We start from the raw sequence: 13,711 nt of genomic DNA, 5'->3' as shown, positions 1-13,711 counted from the left end.
AATGCGCTGTGTCACCGGGTGTAGTGTAACGACGTAAGTTCTTTATAAATGATTTTCTTTCGACATATGACCATGTGTAGACTTCGTCACCTACGTCAGTTACAACCCACTTCAAAATTATTTATATTCTTTTTAAATTGTCTCAGAATGGTTCTTGAACGAAACTGTAAAACATCATTTGAGTCTTATGCGCAGAATTACGTCACTCGGGCCAATTGGTTTGCGTGAACTTTTTCAAATTTTGACGTCGTTTGTTTCTCCTCAGAAATTATATTGATACACTTTATCTTGATTTAATCGATATTAGAACCACATTGAATAAACTTTTGAGATTCAAAGTTGCGATGAATGCTGTCAAAATTCAATAATCTTGTCAAACGTATTATTAATCAATTCATATAATTCTTCATAAATAAATCCTCAGAACACGTATTTCAACTTTAGTAGCATCCACTAGTTTATTATCTTCCTACATACAGACGTGAACCTGAGCCTTGACAAGACAGAACTAACATTTTCAATAAGATTAAACTCTCTATGATATCATTGTTGTACAAAAAAATTACATATTTTCATTTATCAATTTTTAGAAGCACGACGCAACAACTCGGTTTCAGGATCTTCTGTTGCTCTTTGGCTGTCGACCCGCGACGTATAGTGGCCAGCAATTTTCTCTCTGGTCGCGGCAGCGAAGATGCTGTCTCCGTTCGTTGCGCCGCCCTCTCCGTACATGAAACATAAAAAAAATACAAAACTTTACGCAATTCACAACCATTACAAAATATTACAAAAATACATAAACAAAAAACTAAATTAAACTTATATTCACCTGCAAACTGGGCTGACACTGGTGGATGGGTGACGCTTCAATTTCGTCCCACTACACGGGCCACAGATGTTCGCGACTGGCTTGAAGAACATTCTGGACAATTTGAGCGAATGATTTAGACACCCAAGATAGATTCCAACCGATACGGTCACGAGCCCAGGAGAGGCGCTGCTGGCAATGTCGTGCTGTTAGGAAAGGCACTCGCGTCGGTCGTCTGCTGTCATTGCCCAATGAAGCCAAATTTCGCTGAACTGTCCTAACGGATAATTCACACGTTCCACATTGATCTCTGCGGTTATCTCATGCAGTGTTGCTTGTCTGTTAGCACTGACAACTCTTCACAAATACCGGTGCCCTCGCCCGTTGAGTGAAGACCGTCTGCCACAGCGTTGTCCGTGGTGAGAGGCAATGCCTGAAATTCGCTATTTCGGCACGCTCTTGACGCTGTGGATCTCGCGATATAGAATTCCCTAAAGATTTCCGGAATGGAATGTCCCACGCGCCTAACTCCAACTACTATTCGCTGTTCACAGTCTGTTAATTACCGTCGTGCGGCCGTATTCACGTCGGAACCTTTTTCACATGAATCAATGACTGCTCCACCAATGCAGCGCCCTTTTATCCCTCGTGAACGCGATACTACCGCCATGTGTACCAGTGGAGGAAACCAGAGATAATAGCCAGCTACCGCACTCCTGCGGAATCGATAAATTAGTGTCGTCGATAATAACGGCTCACCCAGCTGCAGTACTGGTATACACTGAAATTCCCTTACCACGCCGATGGAGGGGCCAATACAAGTTGTTTTAGCTCTTCTAACCGAGCGTTATGGTACTGTGGCGGGGATTTCAGTGTGACCAGGACTGCTGAACTTGTTTCTACAAACAAACACAAAAACAAATAATAAATCACGTAACTTGTTTTTTTCGAGCTGATAATTAAAAGGGAAAGCAGAAAGGTGGAAGGAGTATACAGGGTGAGTCACCTAACGTTACCGCTGGATGTATTTCGTAAACCACATCAAATACTGACGAATCGATTCCACAGACCGAACGTGAGGAGAGGGGCTAGTGTAATTGGTTAATACAAACCATAAAAAAATGCACGGAAGTATGTTTTTTAACACAAACCTACGTTTTTTTTAATGGAACCTCGTTAGTTTTGTTAGCACATCTGAACATATAAACAAATACGTAATCAGTGCCGTTTGTTGCATTGTAAAATGTTAATTACATCCGGAGATATTGTAACCTAAAGTTGACGCTTGAGTATCACTCCTCCGCTGTTCGATCGTGTGTATCGGAGAGCATCGAATTACGTATGGATCCAAAGGGAACGGTGATGGACCTTAGGTACACAAGAGACTGGAACAGCACATTACGTCCACATGCTAACACATTTTTATTGGTCTTTTTCACTGACGCACATGTACATTACCATGAGGGGTGAGGTACACGTACACACGTGGTTTCCGTTTTCAATTACGGAGTGGAATAGAGTGTGTCCCGACATGTCGGGCCAATAGATGTTCAATGTGGTGGCCATCATTTGCTGCACACAATTGCAATCTCTGGCGAAATGAATGTCGTACACGCCGTAGTACATCTGGTGTAATGTCACCGCAGGCTGCCACAATACGTTGTTTCATATCCTCTGGGGTTGTAGGCGCATTACGGTACACATTCTCCTTTAAAGTACCCCACAGAAAGAAGTCCAGAGGTATAAGATCAGGAGAACGGGCTGGCCAATTTATGCGTCCTCCACGTCCTATGAAACGCTCGTCGAACATCCTGTCAAGGGTCAGCCTAGTGTTAATTGCGGAATGTGCAGGTGCACCATCATGCTGATACCATATACGTCGACGCGTTTCCAGTGGGACACACTCTATTCCACTTCGTAATTGAAAACAGAAACCACGTGTGGACGTTTACCTCACCGCTCATGGTAATGTACATGTGCGTCAGTGAAAAAGAACAATAAAAAAGGTGTCAGCATGTGGGCGTAATGTGCTGTTCCAGTCTCTTCTGTACCTAAGGTCCATCACCGTTCCCTATGGATCCCTACGTAATTCGGTGCTCTCCGATACACACGACCGAACAGCGGAGGAGTGGTACTCAAGCGTCAACTTTAGGTTACAATATCTCCGGATGTAATTAACATTTCACAAAGACAAACGGCACTGATTACGTATTTGTTTATACACTCCTGGAAATGGAAAAAAGAACACATTGACACCGGTGTGTCAGACCCACCATACTTGCTCCGGACACTGCGAGAGGGCTGTACAAGCAATGATCACACGCACGGCACAGCGGACACACCAGGAACCGCGGTGTTGGCCGTCGAATGGCGCTAGCTGCGCAGCATTTGTGCACCGCCGCCGTCAGTGTCAGCCAGTTTGCCGTGGCATACGGAGCTCCATCGCAGTCTTTAACACTGGTAGCATGCCGCGACAGCGTGGACGTGAACCGTATGTGCAGTTGACGGACTTTGAGCGAGGGCGTATAGTGGGCATGCGGGAGGCCGGGTGGACGTACCGCCGAATTGCTTAACACGTGGGGCGTGAGGTCTCCACAGTACATCGATGTTGTCGCCAGTGGTCGGCGGAAGGTGCACGTGCCCGTCGACCTGGGACCGGACCGCAGAGACGCACGGATGCACGCCAAGACCGTAGGATCCTACGCAGTGCCGTAGGGGACCGCACCGCCACTTCCCAGCAAATTAGGGACACTGTTGCTCCTGGGGTATCGGCGAGGACCATTCGCAACCGTCTCCATGAAGCTGGGCTACGGTCCCGCACACCGTTAGGCCGTCTTCCGCTCACGCCCCAACATCGTGCAGCCCGCCTCCAGTGGTGTCGCGACAGGCGTGAATGGAGGGACGAATGGAGACGTGTCGTCTTCAGCGATGAGAGTCGCTTCTGCCTTGGTGCCAATGATGGTCGTATGCGTGTTTGGCGCCGTGCAGGTGAGCGCCACAATCAGGACTGCATACGACCGAGGCACACAGGGCCAACACCCGGCATCATGGTGTGGGGAGCGATCGCCTACACTGGCCGTACACCACTGGTGATCGTCGAGGGGACACTGAATAGTGCACGGTACATCCAAACCGTCATCGAACCCATCGTTCTACCATTCCTAGACCGGCAAGGGAACTTGCTGTTCCAACAGGACAATGCACGTCCGCATGTATCCCGTGCCACCCAACGTGCTCTAGAAGGTGTAAGTCAACTACCCTGGCCAGCAAGATCTCCGGATCTGTCCCCCATTGAGCATGTTTGGGACTGGATGAAGCGTCGTCTCACGCGGTCTGCACGTCCAGCACGAACGCTGGTCCAACCGAGGCGCCAGGTGGAAATGGCATGGCAAGCCGTTCCACAGGACTACATCCAGCATCTCTACGATCGTCTCCATGGGAGAATAGCAGCCTGCATTGCTGCGAAAGGTGGATATACACTGTACTAGTGCCGACATTGTGCATGCTCTGTTGCCTGTGTGTATGTGCCTGTGGTTCTGTCAGTGTGATCATGTGATGTATCTGGCCCCAGGAATGTGTCAATAAAGTTTTCCCTTCCTGGGACAATGAATTCACGGTGTTCTTATTTCAATTTCCAGGAGTGTATGTTCAGATGTGCTAACAAAACTAACGGGGTTCCATTTAAAAAACGTAGGTTTGTGTTAAAAAATATACTTCCGTGCATTTTTTTATGGTTTGTAGTAACCAATTACACTAGTCCCTCTCCTCACGTTCGGTCTGTGGAATCGATTCTTCAGTATTTGATGTGGTTTACGAAATACATCCAGCGGTAACGTTAGGTGACTCACCCTGTATAGAGGGTCTATACAAGGGCGATGTTCTTGAGGACAATATTATTGAAATGATAGAGGAGGTAGATGAAGATGAAATGGGACATATGATACTGCGTGAAGAGTTTGACAGAGCACTGAAAACCTAAGTCGAAAGAAGGCCCCGGCGATAGACAACATTCCATTAGAACTACTGATAGCCTTGGGAGAGCCAGCCTGGACAAAACTCTACCATCCGGTGAGCAAGATGTATGAGACAGGCGAAATACTCTCAGACCAAGAAGAATATAATAATTCCAATGCCAAAGAAAGCAGGTGTTGACAGATGTGAAAATTACCAAACTGTCAGTTTAATAAGCCACGGCTGCAAAATACTAACATGAATTCTTTACAGACGAATGGAAAAACTGGTAGAAGCCGACCTCGGGGAAGTTCAGCTTGGATTCCCTACTACTTATCTTAGATTAAGGAAAGGCAAACCTACGTTTCTAGCATTTGCAGACTTAGAGAAAGCTTTTGACAATGTTGACTGGATTACTCTCTTTCAGATTCTGAAGGTGGCAGGGGCAAAATACAGGGAGCGAAAGGATATTTACAATTTGTACGGAAACCGGATGGTAGTTATAAGAGTCAAGGGGCATGAAAGGGAAGCAGTAGTTGGGAAGGGAGTGAGACAGGGTTGTAGCCTATCCCCTATGTCATTCAATCTGTATATTGAGCAAGCAGTGAAGGAAACAAAAGAAAAATTCGGAGTACGAATTAAAATCCATGGAGAAGAAATAAAAACTTTAAGGTTCGCCGATGACATTGTAATTCTGTCAGAGATAGCATAGGACCTGGAAGAGCAGTTGAACGGAATGGACAGTGTCTTGAAAGGAGGATATAAGATGAACATCAACATAAGCAAAGCGAGTATTATGGAATGTAGTCGAATTAAGTCGGGTGTAGCTGAGGGAATTAGATTAGGAAACGAGACGCTTAAAGTAGTAAAGGAGTTCTCCTATTTACGGAGCAAAATAACTGATGATGGTCGAAGTAGAGAAGATATAAAATGTAGACTGGCAATGGCAAGGAAAGCGTTTCTGAAGAACATCGAGTATTGATTTAAGTGTCAAAAAGTCTTTTCTGTGTTTGTATGGAGTGTAGCCATGTATGGAAGTGAAACATGGACGATAAATAGTTTAGACAAGAAGAGAATAGAAGCTTTCGAAATGTGGTGCTACAGAAGAATGTTGAAGATTAGATGGGTAGATCACATAACTAATGAAGAGGTATTGAATAGAATTGGGGAGAAGAGAAATTCGTGGCACAACTTGACTAGAAGAAGGGATCGGTTGGTATGACATATTCTGAGGCACCAAGGGATCACCAATTTAGTACTGGAGGGCAGCGTAGAGTGTAAAAAATGTAGAGGGAGACCAAGAGGTGAATACACTAAACAGATTCAGAAGGAAGTAGGTTGCAGTAGGTACTGGGAGATGAAGGAGCTTGCACAGGATAGAGTAGCATGGAGAGCTGCATCAGACCAGTCTCTGGATTGAAGACCGCAAAAACAACAAATACACTCCTGGAAATGGAAAAAAGAACACATTGACACCGGTGTGTCAGACCCACCATACTTGCTCCGGACACTGCGAGAGGGCTGTACAAGCAATGATCACACGCACGGCACAGCGGACACACCAGGAACCGCGGTGTTGGCCGTCGAATGGCGCTAGCTGCACAGCATTTGTGCACCGCCGCCGTCAGTGTCAGCCAGTTTGCCGTGGCATACGGAGCTCCATCGCAGTCTTTAACACTGGTAGCATGCCGCGACAGCGTGGACGTGAACCGTATGTGCAGTTGACGGACTTTGAGCGAGGGCGTATAGTGGGCATGCGGGAGGCCGGGTGGACGTACCGCCGAATTGCTCAACACGTGGGGCGTGAGGTCTCCACAGTACATCGATGTTGTTGCCAGTGGTCGGCGGAAGGTGCACGTGCCCGTCGACCTGGGACCGGACCGCAGCGACGCACGGATGCACGCCAAGACCGTAGGATCCTACGCAGTGCCGTAGGGGACCGCACCGCCACTTCCCAGCAAATTAGGGACACTGTTGCTCCTGGGGTATCGGCGAGGACCATTCGCAACCGTCTCCATGAATCTGGGCTACGGTCCCGCACACCGTTAGGCCGTCTTCCGCTCACGCCCCAACATCGTGCAGCCCGCCTCCAGTGGTGTCGCGACAGGCGTGAATGGAGGGACGAATGGAGACGTGTCGTCTTCAGCGATGAGAGTCGCTTCTGCCTTGGTGCCAATGATGGACGTATGCGTGTTTGGCGCCGTGCAGGTGAGCGCCACAATCAGGACTGCATACGACCGAGGCACACAGGGCCAACACCTGGCATCATGGTGTGGGGAGCGATCTCCTACACTGGCCGTACACCACTGGTGATCGTCGAGGGGACACTGAATAGTGCACGGTACATCCAAACCGTCATCGAACCCATCGTTCTACCATTCCTAGACCGGCAAGGGAACTTGCTGTTCCAACAGGACAATGCACGGCCGCATGTATCCCGTGTCACCCATCGTGCTCTAGAAGGTGTAAGTCAACTACCCTGGCCAGCAAGATCTCCGGATCTGTCCCCCATTGAGCATGTTTGGGACTGGATGAAGCGTCGCCTTACGCGGTCTGCACGTCCAGCACGAACGCTGGTCCAACTGAGGCGCCAGGTGGAAATGGCATGGCAAGCCGTTCCACAGGACTACATCCAGCATCTCTACGATCGTCTCCATCGGAGAATAGCAGCCTGCATTGCTGCGAAATGTGGATATACACTGTACTAGTGCCGACATTGTGCATGCTCTGTTGCCTGTGTCTATGTGCCTGTGGTTCTGTCAGTGTGATCATGTGATGTATCTGACCCCAGGAATGTGTCAATAAAGTTTCCCCTTCCTGGGACAATGAATTCACGGTGTTCTTATTTCTATTTCCAGGAGTGTAGAACCCTATGACTTCGCCTCGTATTGGTGATTAAAACACTTTTTGTTTCATAAATTACGAAGCATGCATTTTCATCCTCATTGCCAAGACGATGCCTTTCACTGAAACTAGGTAAACTAAAATTCAAGGGAACCATAACTGAATTTGTCTCTGGCGATTTAGGGAAACCTTGGAAAACCTAAATATAGATGTCAGGTTGGGGATCTGAACCGCCGCCGAACAGAATGCGAGTGCTGCGTCCTGACCACGACTGCTGTGTCTGCCTGCAGGGAGCTGGAGTCTCCGGTGGGCCGCAGGAACTCCTGCCTGGGCTCGCCGTGCTGGATGGCCCCGGAGCTGATCAGCAGCTGCTCGGGGGTCGCCGCGTCGGAGGCCGGCGAGGAGGGCGGCTACGACAACAGGGTCGACGTCTGGGCCATCGGTGGGTCTCTGGCCGCTCTGTAGCTGCAGAAAACTCTCGTGGCTCAAAATCAGATCAGTACCTGTGTCTGCAACAGTACACGCTTCTGATATTCTTCACGGGTTTGCAGCCGGATCATGTCGTCGTCCAGACACAACATTTCGGCGGACCAGCTGTTCTCCATCTTCAGGTGAGTTAATGCTCGTGCGCTGCCTCGCCGGAACTGAATTCCAGCCACAACGACGGAAACCTTTATACACCAAGGACAGAGCACCGCGCGTGCTCGAGATGGTGGACAGCGCCTGCTGGCGGCAAGTAAACACGCAACGCGCCGGTGGGAGAAGACGGCAGAAACGATAAATCGCAAGAACACTAGTTCATGCGACCAGCTGTCATCCGCCACACCAACACAGTGGAGTTTTGCGGACTCTGCTGAAAGGAGCTTAAGCCATTTGAAAGAAGAACTTGATCATTTGAAGATTGTTGCCGGCCGGAGTGGCCGAGCGGTTCTAGGCGTTACAGTCTGGACCCACGCGACCGCTACGGTCGCGGGTTCGAATCCTGCCTCGGGCATGGATGTGTGTGATGTCCTTAGGTTAGTTAGGTTTAAGTAGTTCTAAGTTCTAGGGAACTGATGACCTCAGAAGTTAAATCCCACAGTGCTCAGAGCCATTTGAACCATTTGAAGATTGTTTTTAAACAGAATGGATATACGGAACAACAAATACGCCGTGTTCTTCAGTTTGATCCGTCACGCGAGCCAATAGAGGATACTTTTGAAGCTGTTGCTTATTTACCCTTTGCGGGAAGTATATCACCAAAATTTCAAGAATTGATATTAAAAGTGTTTTAAGCCGGTGGCCAAGACTAGAGCCCTTCTTGGCTCAGCTAAAGATGATTTGGGCTTGAGCGAGCCCGGGGTTTATGAAATTCCGTGTCACCGTGGTAAGAAGTATATTGGTCAAACTATTCAGGACCGGTGTGTGGAACATCATCGACACACTCGGTTGTTCCCGCCTGAGAAGTCGGAAGTAGTGGAAAACTGCCTTAGAGAAGGACACAGGATGATGTATGACAAGACACGATTCATCGCTCCTGCTTCTCGCTATTGGGAATGCGTTCTTAAAGAATCCATCGAAGTTAGATTATCAAGTAATATGATTAACAGGCTTTGGCTCTGAGCACTATGGGATTTAACATCTGAGGTCGTTAGTCTCCTAGAACTTAGAACTACCTAAATCTAACTAACCTAAGGACATCACACACATCCATGCCCGAGGCAGGACTCGAACCTGCGACCGTAGCGGTCGCGTGGTTCCAGACTGAAGCGTCTAGAACCGCTCGACCACACCGGCTGGCTATTATTAACAGGGACAATGGTTTTCCTCTAAGTAAGATATGGAATCCGATTTTGTTTGACATGAAGCGGTCTTCTTTTTGATCACTGGGTTCTTCCAAGTAGTGCTGTTGCGATTTATCGTTTTTACCGTCTTCTCCCACTGGCGCGCTGCGTGTCTAAAGGGTTATTACAAATGATTGAAGCGATTTCACAGCTCTACAATAACTTTATTATTTGAGATATTTTAACAATGCTTTGCACACACATACAAAAACTCAAAAAGTTTTTTTAGGGATTCACAAATGTTCGATATGTGCCCCTTTAGTGATTCGGCAGACATCAAGCCGATAATCAAGTTCCTCCCACACTCGGCGCAGCATGACCCCATCAATGAGTTCGAAAGCATCGTTGATGCGAGCTCGCAGTTCTGGCACGTTTCTTGGTAGAGGAGGTTTAAACACTGAATCTTTCACATAACAGCACAGAAAGAAATCGCATGGGGTTAAGTCGGGAGAACGAGGAGGCCTTGACACGAATTGCTGACCGTGATCTCCACCACGACCGATCCATCGGTTTTCCAATCTCCCTTTTAAGAAATGCCGAACATCATGATGGAAGTGCGGTGGAGCACCATCCTGTTGAAAGACGAAGTCGGCGCTGTCGGTCTCCAGTTGTGGCATGAGGCAATTTTCCGCGGGCTACGTGTGAAACTTGCCCGCACGCGTTCAACCGTTTCTTCGCTCACTGCAGGCCGACCCTTTGATTTCGCCCTTACAGAGGCATCCAGAAGCTTTAAACTGCGCATACCATCGCCGAATGGAGTTAGCAGTTGGTGGATCTTTGTTGAACTTCGTCCTGAAGTGTCGTTGCACTGTTACGACTGACTGATGTGAATGCATTTCAAGCACGACATACGCTTTCTCGGCTCCTGTCGCCATTTTGTCTCACTGCGCTCTCGAGCGCTCTGGCGGCAGAAACCTGAAGTGCGGCTTCAGCCGAACAAAACTTTATGAGTTTTTCTACGTATCTGTAGTGTGTCGTGACTATATGTCAATGAATGGAGCTACAGTGAATTTATGAAATCGCTTCAATCATTTGTAATAGCCCTGTACTTGCCGCCAGGAGGCGCTGCCCATCATCTCGCGCACGCGCGTTGCTCTGTCCGTGGTGTACAAAGGTTTCCGTCGTTGTGGCTGGGTTTCAGTTCCGGCGAGGTAGTGCACTAGCATTAACTCACCTGAAGATGGCGGCCAGCTGGTCCGCCGAAATAATGTGTCTGGACGACGACATGATCCGGTTGCAAACCCGTGAAGAATATCAGCAGTTATTACGCCGGGAAAGCCTACGCAAAAAGACAACACACTCTTCTTTTGCGTGTCCACATAAACGTCTACCCCGTACCCATCGAGAGTAGACTTCACTCTATTCTCAAACACTAACACTAGGTGATTCCTCTTCCTTCGTACATATTTGCTTTGCAAGTTAGTTAGTTACATCTTCCGTGATTCAGATTTGCGGCATTTTACTGCATGTGCTATGTATTGTGGGGCATCCGACAGGTCTCTGTGTGTATGTGTTTGTGTGTGTTCATATTTGTGGTGTCCCTTCTAAGGGTAGTCTCTTGTGTTTACGCAGATATTTGCAATTTCCTTTTCGCAATGTGTAGATGGACTCAACCAAAACAAATACAACTCATCACGGCTTTCATGCGATGTCCACTGTCGATGGAAATCGTCGGCTTACAAACAAAATGTTTTTTAAAGTAGAATTTTACATGTCCATTCAATAGAGCGCTCCCAAATAAGGCTAGCGTGTTTTTCGTTTTAGTGTCATTAACAGTAACAGTAAAACAGGAAGAATTACCTGTATTCCAACACCGACATAACCACCATGGCTACCGCCATGCAGCAGTGCTGCTCTGTCTCTACTGGAGTAGTGGCTATTCTTCCTGTTTTACTACCCCATATTAATACGTATCGCTAAAACGATTATCGACTAATTTGGGACCACTCAGTCTGTCATGCTGAACAATACCGCCATCTTATTTTTTTTTCTTTTTTTACTATGTGATACTCCCAGGGATGATGGACAAAACTTTTATTCGTGTTTGAAAATTTTCTCTTATAAATTTCTATTCCCATGAGCGCGTAACATTCCACTTGAAACATAATATTCTTTGCAACCGTCAGCACTGAGCGTTGCATAAAAGACATGACGTGCAGTGTTTTGGGCTGACTCCAGCTACACATTGCAACGACGAAATTGAAGTTATGCACACATCAAAAAATGTTTTGCATCATCTGGGTTCCGGAACCTGTACAGAAAATTGGAGTAGAGACCAACACAAAACATGAACATCATTTCCGCCCTTTTTATTGCTCATGAAAACCACACAATGCACCTTGTACCACCATACGGCGAGACCTTCAGAGGTGGTGGCCCAGATTGTTGCACGTACCGGTACCCCTGATACCCAGTAGCACGTCCTCTTGCACTGATGCATGCCTGTATCCATCGTGGCACACTATCCACAAGTTCATCAAGGCACTATTGGTCCAGATTGTCCCACTCCTCAACGGCGATTCGGCGTACATTCCTCAGAGTGGTTGTTGGGTCACGTCGTCCATAAACAGCCCTTTTCAATCTATCCCAGGCTTGTTCGATAGCGTTCATGTTTGGAGAAGATGCTGGCCACTCTAGTCGAGGGATGTCGATATCCTGAAGGAAGCCATTCAGAAGATGTGCCCGATGGGAGCGCAAATTGTCGACCATGAAGACGAATGCCTCGCCAACATGCTGCCGATATGGTTGCACTATCAGTCGGAGGATGGCATTCACGTATCGTACAGCCGTTACGGCGCCTTCCATGACCACCAGAGGCCCACGTCGGCCCCACATAATGCCACCCCAAAACAGCAGGGAACCTCCACCTTGCTGCACTCGCTGGACAGTGTGTCTGAGGAGTTCAGCCTGACCGGGTTGCCTCGAAACACGTCTCCGACGATTGTTAGGTTGAAGGCATATGCGACACTCATCGGTGAAGAGAACGTGATGCCAATCCTGAGCGGTCCATTCGGCATGTTGTTGGGTCCATCTATACTTCGCTGCATGGTGTCACGTTCGCAAGGATGGACCTCGCCATGGACGTCTGGAGTGAAGTTGCGCATCATGCAGACTACTGCTCACAGTCTGAGTCGTAACACGACATCCAGTGGCTGCACGAAAAGCTTTATTCAACATGGTGGCGTTGCTGTCAGGGTTCCTCCGAGCCGTAATCCGTAGGTAGCGGTCATCCACTGCAGTAGTAGCCCTTGGGCGGCCTGATCGAAGCATGTCATCGACAGTTCCTGTCTCTCTGTATCTCCCCCATGTCCGAACAACGTCGTTTTGGACACATGGACACTTCCCTTGTTGAGAACCCTTCCTGACACAAAGCAACAATGTGGACACCATCGAACCGCGGTATTGACCGTCTAGGCATGGTTGAACTACAGACAGCACGAGCCGTGTACCTCCTTCCTGGTGGAAAGCCTGGAACTGATCGGCTGTCGGACACCCTCCGTCTAATAGGTGCTGCTCATGCACGGTTGTTTACATCTTTGGGCGGGTTTCGTGACATATCTGGTCAAAGGGATTTTTTCTGTGATACAAATCCACACTGAACGTCTATCTTCTGGAGTTCTGGAAACCGGGGTGATGCAAAACGTTTTTTGATGTGTGTATGTACGTGGTGTAGCCTCCATTGGCGGCAATGCAGGAGCTGGCTCTGGCATCCACTGAATCGTAAAGTTGCCGAATACTGTCCTGGAGTACGCTCGACCTGTTGACTTAGTTTTCTAAGATTTATCGGTTGACGAGTCGCACGAGTCACTTCCTTTACCATCATATTCCACACGTGTTCGATTGGATACAAGTCCAGAGGCTGGCCAGGGAACATTGAGTTTTCCGGGCAGTGTGTGTGCGAACATTATCCTGTTGGAACGACTCATCACCTTGCTGTTCCAAGAACAGCAGAAGAACGGGTCTAAAAACCGTCTGCATGTACCGTGCACTCGTGAAGGCCCCTCCAGAAACACCAAAGGCTTATCGCACCCGAGACCATAAATCATGGAGTGGGTCCACTGTATCTTGGACGAATGCACTCTACGAGGCAGAGCTCACCACGTGTGTATCGTATGGCCAGACGGCCATCACTTTCGTGCAGACAGAATTTGCATTCTTCGCTGAAGACCACGGCGTGCCATTCCATCTTCCAAATGATCCTCCGGCGGCACCAGTCGAGCCGTGCACGTCGATGCCGTAGCGGGAGTGAAAGAGGGTGTGCGTGCCTGTAATCCCTCTGCTAAAA

General features: G+C 48.2%; 1 protein-coding gene across 3 annotated transcripts in view; it reads left to right on the top strand.

Moving 5' to 3' along the window:
• Nucleotides 1-13,711, top strand: part of LOC126161547 (neither inactivation nor afterpotential protein C) — a 388,525-nt gene that overhangs the window by 99,832 nt on the left and 274,982 nt on the right. For all 3 annotated transcript variants that reach the window (XM_049917480.1, XM_049917478.1, XM_049917479.1), the window contains exon 6: nucleotides 7,894-8,045. In XM_049917480.1, coding sequence (XP_049773437.1) covers nucleotides 7,894-8,045 — 152 coding nt within the window. The remainder of the gene's footprint in view (nucleotides 1-7,893; nucleotides 8,046-13,711) is intronic.

Source organism: Schistocerca cancellata, chromosome 2, assembly GCF_023864275.1.
Source record: "Schistocerca cancellata isolate TAMUIC-IGC-003103 chromosome 2, iqSchCanc2.1, whole genome shotgun sequence".
Taxonomy (NCBI): domain Eukaryota; kingdom Metazoa; phylum Arthropoda; class Insecta; order Orthoptera; family Acrididae; genus Schistocerca; species Schistocerca cancellata.
This window is presented reverse-complemented; position numbering and strand designations above follow the sequence as displayed.